Below are 20450 nucleotides of genomic sequence, written 5' to 3'. Positions count from 1 at the left end.
ATTTAGCTAGGTCACGGACGGCACATTTAGCTAGGTCACGGATGGCACATTTAGCTAGGTCACGGACGGCACATTTAGCTAGGTCAAGGAAGGCACATTTAGCTAGGTCACGGACAGCACATTTAGCTATGTCACGGATGGCACATTTAGCTAGGTCACGGTCGGCACATTTAGCTAGGTCACGGTCGGCACATTTAGCTAGGTCACGGACGGCACATTTAGCTAGGTCACGGACGGCACATTTAGCTAGGTTACGGATGGCACATTTAGCTAGGTCACGGATGGCACATTTAGCTAGGTCACGGACGGCACATTTAGCTAGGTCACGGACGGCACATTTAGCTATGTCACGGACGGCACATTTAGCTAGGTCACGGACGGCACATTTAGCTAGGTCACGGACGGCACATTTAGCTAGGTCACGGTCGGCACATTTAGCTAGGTCACGGACGGCACATAAATGGCTTTGGGAACCACCAGTATAACACACTTAAGCTGTAGCTGAAAATATCGTCAACAAGGCCAAGCTTTGGATCGCCGGGACAAAGACATTACAGAAAAGACAGACAAGGAGGCAGAAAGGTGCATGATAATATAAAAAAAAATCACAAAACGTGAATTCATCACAATAGAAATCAGCTATCCCCCAGACAACACATTCCGTACTTCCGGTTAACCTCAGAACTTGACAGTGTTTCTGGCTCTTTGGCAGGGAAACACTTCGCAGAGAAGGTGTAGATGGGATGTCAAGGAGACTTTATGGTCGGCAGTGGCGCACGGAGGACTACTGTACTCTGAGCCCCATGCCTGGAGTGAGTAATATAGAAACAGGGGCATAGTAATAACAATAACCGTAGAACAATCCTGCAGTATTAGCTACAAATTTGGTGTGAAAACACCTCTCCAAATACTGGACGAGCTAGGTAAAAAAATGAAGGGCGAAGTCTCTCAGTCTGCTGCTCAGTTTATAGTATATCCTGTGTTTATTCAAGCAATTCACCTGGTCTCACAACATCAGAGGGCCAGAAATAACACGGAGGGAGAAACACGTTTCTGTCGTTGTCGTCGTGTCCTAGTTCTCGTTCGTTCCCGTGTTTCACAAGTCGTTATAAAGTCATTCCACCTCGTTCTCTGGCCCTGTCGTTTTGCTTTGAAAAGCAGTTGTCAATTCAAACCGTGAGTCTAAACAGTCCAGGAGGGGACCAACCCCAACCCCTCTCTTCTCTCCCTTTCCTCGTCCCTCTTCCGTTTCTTCCTTCCTCTCCCTCTCTCATGTTCCAGATGGAGAACCAGGGTGATCTTCTGTCCCGCTGGCTTACACCTGTTCATACAGCAGCATTCCACTGAAGATGGTGAGAGGCTCTACGGAGTGGGCCAGCCTGCCCATGACCAGGTCAATGCAGACTGTGTCTCCAGCCTGGAGGGGCAGGATGATGTTGAACACGGCCAGGGAGCCAGGGGTGATCTTGGCCTCGGCTACCGGCTTGTTCTCCAGGCCCTCTGGCTGGTATCCCCCGGAGTCCACACGGGCCATGCCGTAGTTGGACTTGGACAGCACCGCCTCAATCTTCTCGTTCTTGTGGCCAGTCAGGATTGCACTGAAGAAGTAGCGGCCATCAATGGGCGCTGTGAAGATGCCTGGGTAACACAGAGACAGAGATAGTGAGGTTAGCATTAGCTTAACATACTCACTGATGTTGTACACGAAAATATCCAAGATGGCGTAGTAGTGCAGTTCTGTTTTTGTCGTGTATCTGTAAATAGCCTGTAAACACCCTGTTTTTTTTGTATTTTTCATACATATTTCCCTATCAGACTTTTCATCCTTCTATAAAATATACTTTCCTGCAACCCGCCTCACTCAATGTGGAACGGATTCTATTATTGACTTACCTTTTATCTAGAATCTCCAGTTGAAACTAGCTAGCCAGCTAACTAGCTACTTGCTATCAGCTACTGTTAGCAGTTTTTCACCATTGTCCGTGGCCTGCACCACTCACCAGCCAGCTCTAGTCTGGACTATTATTCGGCCAGTCTGCACAGCGCTTATCGACCCAGAACATATCAGTTTTTCTGCCGGAATCACTGAATCACTGGACCTTTAACTCCGGATTCATCGCTACCAGCTAGCTGCAACAAAATGGACGCTGTGGTCTGGCTAATCATCCTGAGCTAGGCCCATCTCCCGGCTCTCTGTCAACCGGACGGGACCACCTAGTGTTGACACGGAGCCCTGCCGATCCTACACGACTGGTCTGCCGACGAAATCGTCTGATGTGGTTACGACATCGACCACGAAGATTCCATCTGCTAGCCCCGGCCCGCTAGCACACGCTAGCCGTGGCCTCTTACTCGCTAGTGCTTTAGCAGCCTCCGAACTATCCTATTGCTGTTCACCGGACCTTATGATAACTCAGCTATACAGCTGATGTCTGCTGGACTGTTCCTTTTTACGGTACTACATCCTGTTTATGTTTAGCTTCAGCCCAAACATGGTTAGCTTATTGTTGTTTCGGTTATTTCTAATTGTACTATTTCACTGTAGATCCCCCAGCCCAGCTAAACCTGCCTTAGATAGCTCATTTGTCCCACCCCCCATACACGCGGAGACCGACTCAATTGGTGCCTCCAGTGATGCTATCTCTTTCATTGTTACCCAACGCTTAGGTTTACGTCCACTTTACTCATATCCTTCCATATCCTTGTCTGTACATAATGCCCTGAATCTTTTCTACAACACCTGGAAATCTGCCCCCTTTATTCTATGTACCCAACGCACTAGAAGACCAGTTCTTAAAGCCTTTAGCCGTATCCTTATTCTAGTCCTCCTCTGTTCCTCTGGTGATGTAGAGGCTAACCCAGGCCCTGCAGCCCTCAGTATCACTCCTACTCCCCAGGCGCTATCATTTGCTGACTTCTGTAATCGCAAAAGTCTTGGTTTCCTGCACGTAAATATCAGAAGTCTACTTCCTAAGTTTGAGTTATTCACTGCGTTAGCACACTCCGCCAACCCTGATGTTCTAGCAGTGTCTGAATCCTGGCTCAGGAAGGCCACCAAAAATTCTGAAATTTCCATCCCCAACTATAACATTTTCCGTCTAGATAGAACTGCCAAAGAGGGTGGAGTTGCAATCTACTGTAGAGATAGCCTGCAGAGCTCTATCATACTATCCAGGTCTGTGCCCAAACAGTTTGAGCTTCTACTTCTAAAAATCCACCTTTCCAGAAATAAGCCTCTCACTGTTGCCGCTTGCTACAGACCCCCCTCAGCCCCCAGCTGTGCCCTGGACACCATATGTGAATTGATTGCCCCCCATTTATCCTCAGAGTTCGTACTGCTTGGTGACCTAAATTGGGATATGCTTAATACCCCGGCCATCCTACAATCCAAACTAGATGCCCTCAATCTCACGCAAATTATCAACGAACCTACCAGGTACAACCCTAAATCCGTAAACATGGGTACCCTCATAGATATCATCCTGACTAACATACCCTCTAAATACACCTCAGCTGTCTTCAACCAGGATCTCAGCGATCACTGCCTTATTGCCTGCGTCCGTAACAGGTCCGCGGTCAAACGACCACCCCTCATCACTGTCAAACGCTCCCTAAAACACTTTAGCGAGCAGGCCTTCCTAATTGACCTAGCCCAGGTATCCTGGATGGATATAGATCTCATTCCGTCAGTAGAGGATGCCTGGTTGTTCCTTAAAAGTAATTTCCTCTCAATCTTAAATAAACATGCCCCATTCAAAAAATACAGAACTAAGAACCGATATATCCCCTGGTTCTCCTCAGACTTGACTGCCCTTGACCAGCACAAAAACATCCTGTGGCGTACTGCATTAGCATCAAATAGCCCCCGCGATATGCAACTTTTCAGGGAAGTTAGGAACCAATATACACAAGCAGTCAGGAAAGCAAAGGCTAACTATTTCAAACAGAAATTTGCATCCTGTAGCACTAACTCCAAAAAGTTTTGGGACACTGTAAAGTCCATGGAGAATAAGAGCACTTCCTCCCAGTTGCCCACTGCACTGAGGCTACGAAACACTATCACCACCGATAAATCTACAATAATCGAGAATTTCAACAAGCATTTTGCTACGGCTGGCCATGCTTTCCATCTGGCTACCACTACCCCAGCCACCAACTCTGCACCCTCCGCTGCAACTTGCCCATGCCCCCCCACCGCTTCTCCTTCACACAAATTCAGACAGCTGATGTTCTGAAAGAGCTGCAAAATCTGGACCCCTACAAATCAGCTGGGCTAGACAATCTGGACCCTTTCTTTCTAAAACTAGCCGCCGAAATTGTCGCAACCCCTATTACTAGTCTGTTCAACCTCTCTTTCATAACGTCTGAGATCCCCAGAGATTGGAAAGCTGCCGCGGTCATCCCCCTCTTCAAAGGGGGTGACACTCTAGATCCAAACTGCTACAGACCTATATCCATCCTGCCCTGCCTTTCGAAAGTATTTGAAAGCCAAGTTAACAAACAGATAACCGACCATTTCGAATACCACCGTACCTTCTCCGCTATGCAATCCGGTTTCCGAGCTGGTCATGGGTGCACTTCAGCCACGCTCAAGGTCCTAAACTATTATAACCGCGATTGATAATAGACAGTACTGTGCAGCCGTCTTCATCGACCTGGCCAAGGCTTTCGACTCTGTCAACCACCGCATTCTTATTGGCAGACTAAATAGCCTTGGTTTCTCAAATGACTGCCTCGCCTGGTTCACCAACTACTTCTCAGATAGAGTTCAGTGTGTCAAATCGGAGGGCCTGTTGTCTGGACCTATGGCAGTCTATGGGGGTGCCACAGGGTTCAATTCTTGGGCCGACACTTTTCTCAGTGTATATCAATGATGTCGCTCTTGCTGCTGGTGACTCTCAGATCCACCTCTACGCAGACGACACCATTTTGTATACATCTGGCCCTTCATTGGACACTGTGTTAACAAACCTCCAAACGAGCTTCAATGCCATACAACACTCATTCAGTAGCCTCCAACTGCTCTTAAACACTAGTAAAACTAAATGCATGCTTTTCAATCGAATGCTGCTGGCACCCGCCCACCCGACTAGAATCACCACTCTCGACGGGTCTGACCTAGAGTATGTGGACAACTACAAATACCTAGGTGTCTGGTTAGACTGTAAACTCTCCTTCCAGACTCACATAAATAATCTCCAATCCAAAGTTAAATCTAGAATCGGCTTCCTATTTCGCAACAAAGCCTCCTTCACTCATGCTGCCAAACATGCCCTCGTAAAACTGACTATCCTACCGATCCTTGACTTCGGCGATGTCATTTACAAAATAGCCTCCAACACTCTACTCAGCAAATTGGATGTAGTCTATCACAGTGCCATCCGTTTTGTCACCAAAGCCCCATACACTACCCACCACTGTGACCTGTACGCTCTTGTTGGCTGGTCCTCACTACATGTTCGTCGTCAAACCCACTGGCTCCAGGCCATCTATAAATCACTGCTAGGCAAAACCCCGCTTTATCTTAGCTCATTGGTCACCATAGCAGCACCCACCCGTAGTCTGCGCTCCAGCAGGTATATCTCACTGGTCATTCCCAAAGCCAACACCTCCTTTGGCCGCCATTCCTTCCAGTTCTCTGCTGCCAATGACTGGAACGAATTGCAAAAATCTCTGAAGCTGGAGACTCTTATCTCCCTCACTAACTTTAAGCATCAGTTGTCAGAGCACCTTACTGATCACTGCACCTGTACACAGCCCATCTGAAATTAGCCCACCCAACTACCTCATCCCTATATTGTTATTTATTTTGCTCTTTTGCACCCCAGTATCTCTATTTGCACATAATCTCTTGCACATCTAGCATTCCAGTGTTAATACTATTGTAATTATTTTGCACTATAGCCTATTTATTGCCTTACCTCCATAACTTGCTACATTTGTACACACTGTATATATATTTTCTGTTGTATTTTTGACTTTATGTTTTTTTACCCCATATGTAACTCTGTGTTATTTTTATCACACTGCTTTGCTTTATCTTGGCCAGGTCGCAGTTGTAAATGAGAACTTGTTCTCAACTGGCTTACCTGGTTAAATAAAGGTGAAATAAAATAAAAAATATATATATATAGCAAACAGTTGCTTGTTTAGGTTTATGGCTTGGTTTTACAGTTGGCTCATTGTACATTATCTAAAACAATAACGTAACTAACTGCTGTACCTTGTGAGTATGAGGTTCATGTTTCAATCCTCTTCACATGTACACTACCATTCAAAAGTTTGGGGTCACTTAGAAATGTCCTTTTTTTTTTGGAAAGAAAAGCAATTTTTTTGTCCATTAAAATAACATCAAATTGATCTGAAATACAGTTTAGACATTGTTAATGTTGTAAATAGCCATTGTAGCTGGAAACGGCTGATTTTTAATGGAATATCTACATAGGCGTACAGAGGCCCATTATTATCAACCATCAGTCCTGTGTTCCAGTGGCACGTTGTGTTTGCTAATCCAAGTTTATCATTTTTAAAGGCTAATTCATCATTAGAAAACCCTTTTGCAATTATGTTAGCACAGCTGAAAACTGTTGTGCTGATTAAAGAAGCAATAAAACTGGCCTTCTTGAAGCTAGTTGAGTATCTGGAGCATCAGCAATTGTGGGTTCGATACAGGCTCAAAATGGCCAGAAACAAATAACTTTCTTCTGAAACTCATCTGTCTATTCTTATTCTGAGAAATGAAGGCTATTCCATGTAAGAAATTGCCAAGAAACTGAAGATCTCGTACAACGCTGTTTACTACTCCCTTCACAGAACAGCGCAAACTGGCTCTTACCAGAATAGAAAGAGGAGTGGGAGGCCCCGGTGCACAACTGAGCAAGAGGACAAATACATTAGAGTGTCTAGTTTGAGAAACAGACGCCTCACAGGTCCTCAACTGGCAACTTCATTAAATAGTACCCACAAAACACCAGTCTCAACGTCAACAGTGAAGAGGCGACTCCGGGATGCTGACCTTCTAGGCAGAGTTGCAAAGAAAAAGCCATATCTCAGACTGGCCAATAAAAAGGAAAGATTAAGATGGGCAAAAGAACACAGACACTGGACAGAGGAAGATTGGAAAAAAGTGTTATGGACAGACGAATCGAAGTTTGAGGTGTTCGGATCACAAAGTAGCATTTGTGAGACGCAGACCAAATGAAAATATGCTGGAGGAGTGCTTGATGCCATCTGTCAAGCATGGTGGAGGCAATGTGATGGTCTGGGGGTGCGTTGGTGGTGGTAAAGTGGGAGATTTGTACATGGTAAAAGGGATCTTGAAGAAGGAAGGCTATCACTCCGTTTTGCAACGCCATGCCATATCCTGTGGACAGCGATTGATTGGAGCCAATTTCCTCCTACAACAGGCCAATGACCCAAAGCACAGCTCCAAACTATGCAATAACTATTTAGGGAAGAAGCAGTCAGCACAGTCACCAGATCTCAACCCTATTGAGCTGTTGTGGGAGCAGCTTGACCGTATGGTACGTAAGAAGTGCCCATCAAGCCAATCCAACTTGTGGGAGGTGCTTCAGGAAGCATTGGGTGAAATATCTTCAGATTACCTCAACAAATTGACAAGTAGAATGCCAAAGGTCTGCAAGGCTGTAATTGCTGCAAATGGAGGATTCTTTGACGAAAGCAAAGTTTGAAGGACACAATTATTTTTTCAATTAAAAATCATTATTTCTAACCTTGTCAATGACTACATTTCCTATGCATTTTGCTATTTTTCCTATTCAAACTCATTTCATGTACAGTTGAAGTCGGAAGTTTACATACACCTTAGCCAAATACCTTTAAACTCAGTTTTTCACAATTCCTGACATTTAAGTCCCTGTTTTAGGTCAGTTAGGATCACCATTTTATTTTAAGAATGTGAAATGTCAGAATAATAGTAGAGAGAATTATTTATTTCAGCTTTTTTTTCTTTCATCACATTCCAACTGGGTCAATTAGTATTTGGTAGCATTGCCTTTAAATTGCTTACCTTGGGTCAAACGTTTCGGGTAGCCTTCCACAAGCTTTCCACAATAAGTTGGGTGAATTTTGGCCCATACCTCCTGACAGAGCTGGTGTAACTGAGTCAGGTTTGTAGGCCTCCTTGCTCGCACACGCTTTTTCAGTTCTGCCCACAAATGTTCTATAGGATTGAGGTCAGGGCTTTGTGATGGCCACTCCAATACCTTGACTTTGTTGTCCTTAAGCCATTGTACCACAGCTTTGGAAGTATGCTTGGGGTTATTGTCCATTTGGAAGACCCATTTGCGACCAAGCTTTAACTTCCTGACTGATGTCTTGAGATGTTGCTTCAATATACAGTGAGGGAAAAAAGTATTTGATCCCCTGCTGATTTTGTACGTTTGCCCACTGACAAAGAAATGATCAGTCTATAATATTAATGGTAGGTTTATTTGAACAGTGAGAGACAGAATAACAACAAAAAAATCCAGAAAAACGCATGTAAATTTTTTTGTAAATTGATTTGCATTTTAATGAGGGAAATAAGTATTTGACCCCTTATCAATCAGAAAGATTTCTGGCTCCCAGGTGTCTTTTATACAGGTAACGAGCTGAGATTATGAGCACACTCTTAAAGGGAGTGCTCCTAATCTCAGTTTGTTACCTGTATAAAAGACACCTGTCCACAGAAGCAATCAATCAGATTCCAAACGCTCCACCATGGCCAAGACCAAAGAGCTCTCCAAGGATGTCAGGGACAAGATTGTAGACCTACACAAGGCTGGAATGGGCTACAAGACCATCGCCAAGCAGCTTGGAGAGAAGGTGACAACAGTTGGTGCGATTATTCGCAAATGGAAGAAACACAAAAGAACTGTCAATCTCCCTCGGCCTGGGGCTCCATGCAAGATCTCACCTCGTGGAGTTGCAATGATCATGAGAACGGTGAAGAATCAGACCAGAACTACACGGGAGGATCTTGTCAATGATCTCAAGGCAGCTGGGACCATAGTCACCAAGAAAACAATTGGTAACACACTACGCTGTGAAGGACTGAAATCCTGCAGCACCCGCAAGGTCCCCCTGCTCAAGAAAGCACATACACAGGCCCGTCTGAAGTTTGCCAGTGAACATCTGAATGATTCAGAAGAGAACTGGGGGAAAGTGTTGTGGTCAGATGAGACCAAAATCGAGCTCTTTGGCATCAACTCAACTCGCCGTGTTTGGAGGAGGAGGAATGCTGCCTATGACCCCAAGAACACCATCCCCACCGTCAAACAAGGAGGTGGAAACATTATGCTTTGGAGGTGTTTTTCTGCTAAGGGGACAGGACAACTTCACCGCATCAAAGGGATGATGGACGGGGCCATGTACCGTCAAATCTTGGGTGAGAACCTCCTTCCCTCAGCCAGGGCATTGAAAATGGGTCGTGGATGGGTATTCCAGCATGACAATGACCCAAAACACACGGCCAAGGCAACTTATGAGTGGCTCGAGAAGAAGCACATTAAGGTCCTGGAGTGGCCTAGCCAGTCTCCAGACCTTAATCCCATAGAAAATCTGTGGAGGGAGCTGAAGGTTCGAGTTGCCAAACGTCAGCCTCAAAACCTTAATGACTTGGAGAAGATCTGCAAAGAGGAGTGGGACAAAATCCCTCCTGAGATGTGTGCAAACCTGGTGGCCAACTACAAGAAACATCTGACCTCTGTGATCGCTAACAAGGGTTTTGCCACCAAGTACTAAGTCATGTTTTGCAGAGGGGTCAAATACTAATTTCCCTCATTAAAATGCAAATCAATTTATAACATTTTTGACATGCGTTTTTCTGGATTTTTTTGTTGTTATTCGGTCTCTCACTGTTCAAATAAACCTACCATTAAAATTATAGACTGATAAAGTCTTTGTCAGTGGGCAAACGTACAAAATCAGCAGGGGATCAAATACTTTTTTCCCTCACTGTATCCACATAATTTTCCTTCCTCATGATGCCATCTATTTTGTAAAGTGCACCAGTCCCTCCTGCAGCAAAGCACCCCCACAGCATGATGCTGCCACCCCTGTGCTTCATGGTTGGGATGGTGTTCTTCGGCTTGCAAGCATCCCCCTTTCTCCTCCAAACATAACGATGGTCATTATGGCCAAACAGTTCTATTTTTGTTTCAATAGACCAGAGGCGGCGCACAATTGGCCCAGCGTCGTCCAGGGTAGGGGAGGGAATGGCCGGCAGGGGATGTAGCTCAGTTGGTAGAGCATGGCGTTTGCAACGCCAGGGTTGTGGGTTCGATAAAATAATGTATGTGCTAACTGTAAGTCGCTCTGGATAAGAGCGTCTGCTAAATGACTAAAATGTAAATGTAAAATGTGACATTTCTCCAAAAAGTACGATCTTTGTCCCCATGTGCAGTTGCAAACCGCAGTCTGGCTTTTTTATAACGGTTTTGGAGCAGTGGCTTCTTCCTTGCTGAGCGGCCTTTCAGGTTATGTCGATATAGGACTCGTTTTACTGTGGATATAGATACTTTTGTACCTGTTTCCTCCAGCATCTTCACAAGGTCCTTTGCTGTTGTTCTGGGACTGATTTGCACTTTTCGCACCAAAGTACGATCATCTCTAGGAGACAGAACACGTCTCCTTCCTGAGCGGTATGACGGCTGCGTGGTCCCATGGTGTTTATACTTGCGTACCATTGTTTGTACAGATGAATGTGGTATCTTCAGGTGTTTGGAAATTGCTCCCAAGGATGTACCAGACTTGTGGAGGTCTACAATTTTTTTTCTGAGGTCTTGGCTGATTTCTTTTGATTTTTCCATGATGTCAAGCAAAGAGGCACTGAGTGTGAAGGTAGGCCTTGAAATACATTCAAAGGTACACCTCCAATTGCCTCAAATGATGTCAATTAGCCTATCAGAAGCTTCTAAAGCCATGACATCATTTTCTGGAATTTTCCAAGCTGTTTAAAGGCACAGTCAACTTAGTGTATGTAAACTTCTGACCCACTGGAATTGTGATACAGTGAATTATAAGTGAAATAATCTCTGTGAACAATTGCTGGAAAAATTACTTGTTTCATGCACAAAGTAGATGTCCTAACCGACTTGCCAAAACTATAGTTTGTTAACAAGACATTTGTGGAGTGGTTGAAAAACGTAAGTTTTCATGGAAAACAAGGACATTTCTCAGTGTCCCCATACTTTTGAACGGTAGTGTATATTGAACTTACAGTATTTGTATTTGTGTTTGTATTTATTATGGATCCCCATTAGTTCCTGCCAAGGCAGCAGCTACTCTTCCTGGGGTCCAGCAAAATTAATGCAGTTATATACAACTAAAAACATTACAATACATTTCACAACACACTAAGTGTGTGCCCTCAGGCACCTACTCTACTACCACATATCTACAACACAAAATCCATGTGTACGTGTGTGTATAGTGCGTATGTTATCGTGGGTGTGTATGTGCCTGCGTGTGTCTCTTCACAGTACACATTGGTATCAGTAGTAGTATTAGTATCAGTAGTATGCACTGATCATGTTTGTGAACCCTAAAACAACAGCAAGGCCTATCTATTCAGTACCTGTCCGCGGGTCATAGAACTCTCCCTCGTTGACAAAGATCTTGTCGAAGACGATGGTGCCAGCGCTGAGCATGGGGTAGGTGAGAGCGACAGAGAAGGACAGTTTGGGCACGTTGGCATCGGCACCTGGCATACCTGGAGAAAAAAAATTACAACAACATCTCAGAAAAAAAATAAACAGAAGTGGAGAGAGAGCATGGTTATTTTCTAAACCATGTATGATATTTCACTTAATTGTTCTGACATGAGGAAATCAATTTTCACTGTTCATTACAGACAAAATGGCAAAGTAAACAATGTGTAGGGAACACAGCGAGAGAGACGTTTTTTCAACACGGTTACATCCCCTAGAAACGTGGTCCTTTGTAGCTCAATTGGTAGAGCATGGTGCTTGTAATGCCAGGGTAGTGGGTTCGATCCCCGGGACTACCCATACGTAAAAATGTATGCACACATGACTGTAAGTCAACAACAATTTCAAAGATTTCACTGAGTTACAGTTCATATAAGGAAATCAGTCAATTGAAATAAGTTAATTAGGCCCTAATCTATGGATTTCACATGACTGGGAATAAAGATATGCATCTGTTGGTCACAGATAACTTTTAAAAAAGTAGGGGCGTGGATCAGAAAACCAGTCAGTATATGGTGTGACCATCATTTGCCTCATGTAGCGCGACACATCTCCTTCACATCGAGTGATCAAGCTGTTGATTGTGGCCTGTGGAATGTTGTCCCACTCCTCTTCAATAGCTGTGCAAAGTTGCTGGATATTGGCGGGAACTGGAACACGCTGTCGTACACGTCGATCCAGAGCATCCCAAACTTGCTCAAAGGGTGACATGTCTGGTCATGGAAAAACTGGGACATTTTCTGCTTCCAGGAATTGTGTATAGATCCTTGCAACATGGGGCTGTGCATTATCATGCTGAAAGATGAGGTGATGGCGGCAGATGAATGACACGACAATGGGCCTCAGGATCTCGTCACGGTATCTCTGTGCATTCAAATTGCCATCAATAAAATACAATTGTGTTCGTTGTACGTAGCTTATGCCTGCCCATACCATAACCCCACCGCCACCATGGGGCACTCTGTTCACAACGTTTAATAACGTTGACATTAGCAAACCGCTCGCCCACACGACGCCATACATGCTGTCTGCCATCTGCCCAGTACAGTTGAAACCGGGATTCATCTGTGAAGAGCACACGTCTCCAGTGTGCCAGTGGCCATCGTTGTCCCCAGCACAAGGTGCACCTGTGTAATGATCATGCTATTTAATCAGCTTCTTGATATGCCACACCTGACAGGTGGATGGATTATCTTTGCAAAGGAGAAATGGTCACTAACAAAGATGTAAACAAATGTGTGCACAACATTTGAGAGAAATAAGCTTTTTTGTGCGTATGGAACATTTCTGGGATCTTTTATTTCAGCTCATGTAACATGGGACCGACACTTTACATGTTGCGTTTATATTTTTGGTCAGTATAGTTCAGATGCAGCTGCCTTCATGATAGGAATGTTACAGGTTATGTAAAACAAAAAGGGGCCAACAACTCTAGCTTCACAAGAAAACACACACACACAAAGGGACACGTGCATACACACACACACACACAAACACACAAGCACGTGCACACACACACACACCCATACAAGCTAATGGCCGCATTATGTACGTATCTCACAATCACCACATGTTACCTTCAAGCTGACCCAGGAAGCACTATGTGCACATTTCCTGGCTGCCTCTGAGGATTCATGTTCTCATTGGCCCAATGCTGACCTCTGACCTATACGGTGACCCCCACACAAACTTACACCGAACTCCATTCACCCTGACTGTTAATGACCCTCAGCAATACTCATGTTATGTAATGGCATGTAACACACAGCACTGTTGACTGCATTAGCACATTGCTAACAGTAGAACTCAAATGGAAATAATGAAACATGAACATACCTTGTTCACCTTTGAGGCCTGGAGTGAAAAAAGAGAGGAAGAGACGAGTCAGACTGATTCAAACCGTTCAGTCAAACATCAACATATACACATATAAAAACATTTCCTGAGGCATAAAAATTATAAAGGGCTTGTATGGTTCCTGTTAACCTGGTGGTCCTCTGGGCCCGTTCTCTCCCTGCCTGCCCTGGGGTCCATCCCTGCCTTGGGGCCCGTTAGCGCCAGGCATCCCTTGAAACCCTCTCTCCCCAGAGGGACCTGGAGGACCAGGCAGGCCTGGGGTGGTGGGATGCAATGACAACAATGTTAATAACTTCAAATTTTAAAAAAAATTAAGTAGTTGAATAATCAATACATGTTATAATTTAAATATTACGTATTTATTTAAGTTATTTCAGTAATTTAATAATTTAAGTAACTTTAATTATTTACATATATTTAACTGAAATAATCAAAGTTCACCCGAAGACGGCCATTCAGGGGACACAGAACATAGAACACATTCCAGAAAAAAACACATAACAATACAGTGGAGGAGTTTTCTCTTTCAGATATGTCACCGAATGAGGTATTATGAAATATAATACAGCTTTGCCATTGTTCCCTCCAGACACAGAAGCATCAGATTATTTGAACACTGAGACATGTGCAACCTGAGAAGCCTCGAGGAGTGTTATGAAAGGCTGCATAACAGACAGACACAATAATAGCAGGCCACCATTTAACATGTGTGAAACTCACATACTACACAAATAGACACTGTTAGTTTTAATTATTGGATTATGAATGTTTGTGTAATCATCGGTCTGTTTCTTGGTGTTGTTCGATGGGCCTCTGTGTTTATTGTCGCTAGCGCTGTTCTGTATGTTGACACTTGGGTGCAAATGTGTTACTTGAGACTTTACATTTACACTAGTGTTCATTGTGTCCTTCTACCCACTGGATGTGCTGTCTCGTAGACTGGTCAAGTATAGACAGGACAAGGTTAGTCTAGCGTTTAAGACACATGACGGTTTTAGTACAGTTTTACCAAAAGTTGTGTACCATTCAAACCTCTAACCAACTGCACACCTACAAAGCAGAACATGAGAGAGAGAGGATACGTTTAATCAAAAGAGAACTATATAAATTTCAGTATGAACTCAATGGAAATCCTGTAGTTACAACATTGGATCTAGATCAGGGCTCTCCAACCCTGTTTCTGGAGAGCTACCGTCCTCTAGGTTTTCACTCCAACCCTAATCAAGCGCACCTCCATGACTGTAGTTCTCCAGGAACAGAGGTGGAGTAAAAACCTACAGGAGGGCAGCTCTCCAGGAACAGGATTGGAGAGCCCTGGTGTAAACCTACAGGAGGGTAGCTCTCCAGGAACAGGGTTGGAGAGCCCTGGTGTAAACCTACAGGAGGGTAGCTCTCCAGGAACAGGGTTGGAGAGCCCTGGTCTAGATCATAACCTATCTGAAAGGAATACCATGTCAAGTCAACACACTCACCAGTCAGGTCCTGTTCCGAAAGATTCTGGAACTCCTTGAGGATGTGGCTGACGGAGGAGTTGATGTTCTTGATCTTCCCGTGGATCCCATCCAGCTGAGTGGTCTGGATGTTCTCAATGAACCCTCCATGGGAGATGACCGTGGCGTTCAGACCGTTCACACAGTTCCACAGGCCCGACACGTGCTTGTTCAGCCCCTCCTTGATCCTCTGGAGCGAGTTGGAGACGCCGTCCAGCCGTCCGCACACGCCCTCCATCTTGGACAGCCTCTTCTCCAGGCCATCGCCAGATCGCTTGCAGTCGCCCACCTCCACCACTAGGGTTCTCTCGAAGCGGCGCACATCGCGATCCACCCCGTCGAAGCGGTCGCGGCTCTTCTCGATGTGCTCAGTCACCTCCTGCTGTATCTTGTCCAGCTCAGAGATGATCTTGTCCTTGGTGTTGCCCAGGTCGGTGATGACGCTGCCATGTTTCTGCACTGTGTGCTCCAGGCCCCTCAGTGTGTCGTTGATGGAGCTGAAGGTCAGGATGACCTCGGACAGTTCGCCATGCAGGGACTTGAGGTGGCCGTTGTTGGACATGCCTCCGATCACACTGTGACCGTCCAGGGGCTTCTCAGGGTCATCCAGGCCTCCTCCTCCAGTGCCACCTCCTGTTGTTGGGGTCTCCAGGTGGATCTTACACTGGTCGCTACACTTCCCCACCTCCTCCCGGAGTTTCCCTACCTCTTCCTGTAGTGTGGAGCACACCTGGGAGCAGGAGCTTTGGTCCGAATCCACCCGGTTCCGGATGGCGTTGATGTCCTTCTCCCAGTGGTTCAGGGTGTGGTTCTTCAGCTTCTTCAACTCGTCTTCCACTCTTCCACAGATGTCACAGTCGTCCATGCCGCGCCCCAGCGTCTCGATCTCTGTGATGATGCGGTTGAAGTGCTCGCCGTTGTCTCCGGTCAAGGCTTTGATCTTGCGGATGTCGTGGCTGAGGTCCACCACTTTGTCCATGAGGGAGTCGCCCGATACAGACAGGTCCTTGATCCGCGTGTCGAAACGGCGGATCTCGTCCTCATTGGCCACCACCCTCCAGGTGATAGACTTCACAGAGTCTCCCTCATAATCGTTTCCTCCGTCCCCTCCAGCTCCACCCCATCCTCCTCCGGTTCCCCCTGTTCCTCCTCTTCCTCCATCTCTCCTTCCTTCGGTTCCTGTTCCTCCCGTTCCTCCTACATCTCCCCTTCCTCCTTCTCCTGCTCCACCTCCATCTCCTCTCCCTCCAATTCCCGCTGTTCCTCCAGTTCCTCCTCTTCCTCCTCCATCTCCTCTTCCACCTCCTCCAACTCCTCCTCCTCCAGCTCCTCCTCCTATTACTCCACAGCCACAGTCAGTCAGACTCTTGTCTAGTAGCACCGTGGAGTTCTCCAGGCGGGTCAGCTTCTTGTCGTGGTCCGACACGCGGTCCTTTACAATGCCCACGTCTAGCTCTATGTCTCCGATGCGGTATCCCTGGTCATCAAAACGGTCCAGGAACACGGTCCGGAGGTCGCCCAGCTCACGGTGGAAGTAGTCCTTCAGGTCGTTCTCTATGACGACGCAGCTCTCCTCTGTGTGCTGCATTGTGCTGTTCACCCGCCTCTCAAGGTCCCTCAGACGACCGTCCAGCCTGTCCTCTATCACCCTGGGTAACCCGCTGCCACCTCCAGGGCCAAAGCCATCACCTCCAGGGCCAAAGCCACCTCCACCTCCTGCGAAACCTCCGCCGCCACTGCCTAGCTCCTTATCTAGGCGGTTCTGGATGACGTCGTAGTTCTCTGAAATGGAGCTGATCGTCCTCTCAGCATCTGTGACCCTGTTCTTGAGGTCGGTGACGGAGTCGCAGCAGCCCTGGGAGCGTGTCACCTCGCGGCGCAGGCCATCCAGGCTCTGGCGATATCGTCCGTCCACGGAGTTCAGCTGCTTCTCCAGCGCCCGGATCCTCTCCCTGTCCCCCTGCTGCTGCCTCCGCAGGTCCTCCACCCCCGACTGGCAGGAAGAGCAGGACAGAGACACCCTTCTCTCCAGCTCCCTCAGGATCTCCTCTTTAAGCGTGTTGAGTTTCCCGCCGCTAATCCCTCCGGTGCCTCCAGAGGACCCGCCAGCACCACCCCCACCCCCGAGATCATTCCCGCTGCCGCCATTTCCATTGACCAGGTGGTTGTTGATGCTGACCAGGGTCTTGTCGTGGGCCTGGGTCCGGTTGTCCAGCTGGTCTAGTTTGGTCTGGATGCTGTGGATGGTGTCCTTAATTTCCGGCTGGGCCGCGTCCGCTGGGGTCTTGGCGCCACCGCCGCTGAAGCCCGGTTTGCGCATCTCCTCCTGGAAGCGTTCGTTCATGCCCCTTAGCGTGGACTGCAGGTCATGGAGGTCCTTGGTCAGGCTCTGGATCTTGTCCTCCAGCTGCCGCATCTTGTCGCTGTCGCCTCGCCCTGGAACACAAACACAATACTATTATACTATGTCATAAGAGGATGAGAGCTCCCATGAAAAATGGAGAAGACAAGGACTGAAGAGGAGGAATGAGAAGAGGGAGAGCAGGAACGTAAACGTACACCCACCGTCTCCCCCACTCTGTCCTCCATGACCTGTGTTGGTTCCGGTCTGTCCCGGTCGGGACGGTTTGGGTCTGGCTGTGGCGATCTGGGTCCCCGACCCTCCGCTCGGCCCTTCGTTACAGTCATCCCCGGTGTAACCATGGCAACACGTCCACTCCATGTCCGTCACCATCTTGTAGGTCACCTTGTACCGCGGCTTCATATACGTTCGATACCTATTGAGAATCGGAGACAACGACAACAATGGTGGAAGTGATTCACAATGAGTTTGTCTCACCTATCTTAGTTGAATACACTTATTGTGGTTCGCACTGGATAAGACTAGTGTCAACTAAATGTAAATGTTATTGATGCTACGCATTTATAATTGGTCACTGGTGGTAATTGTCAACTTATTGTACATCTGCCTTTGGCCCCTGACACGTTCACCAAAGTTTTGTAATGGTCCCGTGTGGCTCAGTTGGTAGAGCAAGACGCTTACACCGCCAGGGTTGTGGGTTTGATTCCCACGGGGGACCTGTTTGACAATGTACTCCCTACGGTAAGTCACTCTGTTGGCTATTCTGTTGGCTATTATTTTTACATTTACATTTTAGTCATTTAGCAGACGCTCTTATCCAGAGCGACTTACAGTTAGTGAGTACATACATCTTTTTTTTTTATACTGGCCCCCCATGGGAATCGAACCCACAACCCTGGCATTGCAAACGCCATGCTCTACCAATTGAGCTACATCCCTGCCGGTCATTCCCTCCCCTACCCTGGACGACGCTGAGCCAATTGTGCGCCGCCCCATGGGTCTACCGGTCGCGGCCGGCTACGACAGAGCCTGGATTCGAACCAGGATCTCTAGTGGCACAGCTAGCACTGCGATGCAGTGCCTTAGACCACTAAGCCACTCGGGAGACACATCCTGTTGGCTATTCTGTTAGCCTGAACTCTCAGCCAAAGACCTGTTTGGAGAATGTTTATGTGTCTCAATCCAAACGCAGTCATTACAGGCCACAAAGCCGAGTAACTCCCTAAATTACATTTGCATTTAATTTGAGATTTTCACATTGTTCCCAGGCTCGGAGGCATGAACACAAAGCGTAAACATAGGAGGCTGGTTTCCGCCCTGATGGGCCATTTGATGTAATTCTAATCCTCTGTATTAACTGACTACCAACGTTGATTAAATCATTTACAGGGAAGCTTTTCAGACCTCGACATGTTTGCAATGAGCAGCTCCTTCTCCGTGTATAACACAGCATCAAAACCATCTGTCACTCTCTACTGTGAAAGACTTAGGCATGGTAGGCATGCATCGCAATCTCCTTTTACCTAATCATGGAATCTAAAAAAAAAAAAGGAACAAAACCTTCAGGATTGGGGAAACGGATTGCACTGCACTTGATTGCGCACATCTGTGACAACGGTCTAAATATATTGAATTACTGTATACACAAGTCAAGTGGCCCAATATTAATAATCAACCTCATCGAAACTCAAGCTGTGTTTTAATTGGTCAGGTAGCCACACTCCCGTCTCTGATGGATGAGAATACTCTGTATGCAAATCCCTGAATGAAGTCCTCAGGCTGTAGCAGCTGGTACTGTATGTTGCAATGGAGCGTCGAAGCCAAACCCCAGAATGAGATCCTGAGGCATTGTCAAAACAATTAGAACAGACAAACAAACACATGCTCCACTCACGCAGACAGTCTCCACATTTTGCTTGGACTGCGTTCAGAAGAAACCGTTATTTATTTTCACCCTTTAAAACGAGAAGGAAATAAATGTTTCACAATTAATCCCGCCTTCACATGAACAGGCATGTATTGTTTTATTTCCTGTGTATTTGCTGTATTCTTCAGGCTCATACACAGCCATCTGCTGCCCAGCTGTGAAGGAGAGCAAGAGAGAGAGAGAGAGAGAGAGAGAGAGAGAGAGAGCGAGAGAGAGAGAGAGAGTGAGTGAGAGAGCGAGCGAGAGAGAGAGAGAGAGCGAGAGAGAGTGAGAGAGAGAGAGAGAGAGTGAGAGAGAGAGAGAGAGAGAGAGAGAGAGCTTCAGACAGAGAGAGAGAGAGAGAGAGAGAGAGAGAGAGAGAGAGAGAGAGAGAGAGAGAGAGAGAGAGAGAGAGAGAGAGAGAGGGAGAGAGAAATGTCCTCGTGTGTGCTACCTATATCCCCCCACTAGAATCCCCATACTTCAATGAAGACAGCTTCTCCATCCTGGATGAGGAAATCAATCATTTCCAGACCCAGGGACATGTACTAGTCAAACGGGTCACAACTCCTGCAGCTCTGTCGCACTCTGGGTATGTACATAGTCAATGGTAGGCTTCGAGTCGACTCCTATGGTAGGTACACCTATAGCTCATCTCTTGGCAGTAGTACTGTAGACAACTTTATCACTGACCTCAACCCAGAGTCTCTCAGAGCGTTCACAGTCAGCCCACTGACACATCTATCAGACCACAGCAAAATCACAGTCTACTTGAACAGAGCAATACTCAATCATGAGGCATCAAAGCCAAAGGAACTGAATAATATTAAGAAAGGCTATAGATGGAAGGAAAGTAGTGTCGAAACCTACCAAAAAACAATTAGGCAACAACAAATTAAATCCCTTTTAGACAACTTCTTGGACAAAACATTCCACTGTAATAGTGAAGTGTAAACTTGGCAGTAGAAAACCTAAACAGTATATTTGACCTCTCAGCTTCCCTATCAAATCTAAAAATCTCTAACAGAAAACCGAAGAAAAGTAACAACAATGACAAATGGTTTGATGAAGAATGCAAAAACATAAGAAAGAAATTGAGAAACCTATCCAACCAAAAACATAGA

The 20450-nt window shown here is 46.3% G+C and overlaps 1 protein-coding gene across 1 annotated transcript; it reads right to left on the bottom strand.

The window, feature by feature from the left end:
- Positions 1-1286: 1286 nt before the first annotated feature.
- Positions 1287-18832, bottom strand: LOC311103008 (EMILIN-1-A-like; the record flags this gene model as incomplete). Its single annotated transcript, XM_084144503.1, has 7 exons — positions 1287-1638; positions 11579-11713; positions 13548-13565; positions 13698-13823; positions 15041-17494; positions 17624-17835; positions 18825-18832. The coding sequence occupies 7 exons, from the start codon at positions 18830-18832 to the stop codon at positions 1316-1318; spliced, it is 3276 nt and encodes a 1091-aa protein (XP_084000629.1). The 3' UTR covers positions 1287-1315.
- Positions 18833-20450: the final 1618 nt, after the last annotated feature.

The sequence above is a fragment of the Coregonus lavaretus genome (assembly GCF_964263955.1).
Source record: "Coregonus lavaretus genome assembly, chromosome: 27".
In the NCBI taxonomy this organism is placed as follows: Eukaryota; Metazoa; Chordata; class Actinopteri; order Salmoniformes; family Salmonidae; genus Coregonus; species Coregonus lavaretus.
The sequence above is the reverse complement of the archived record's forward strand: the minus strand, read 5'-3'. Positions and strand labels throughout refer to the sequence as shown.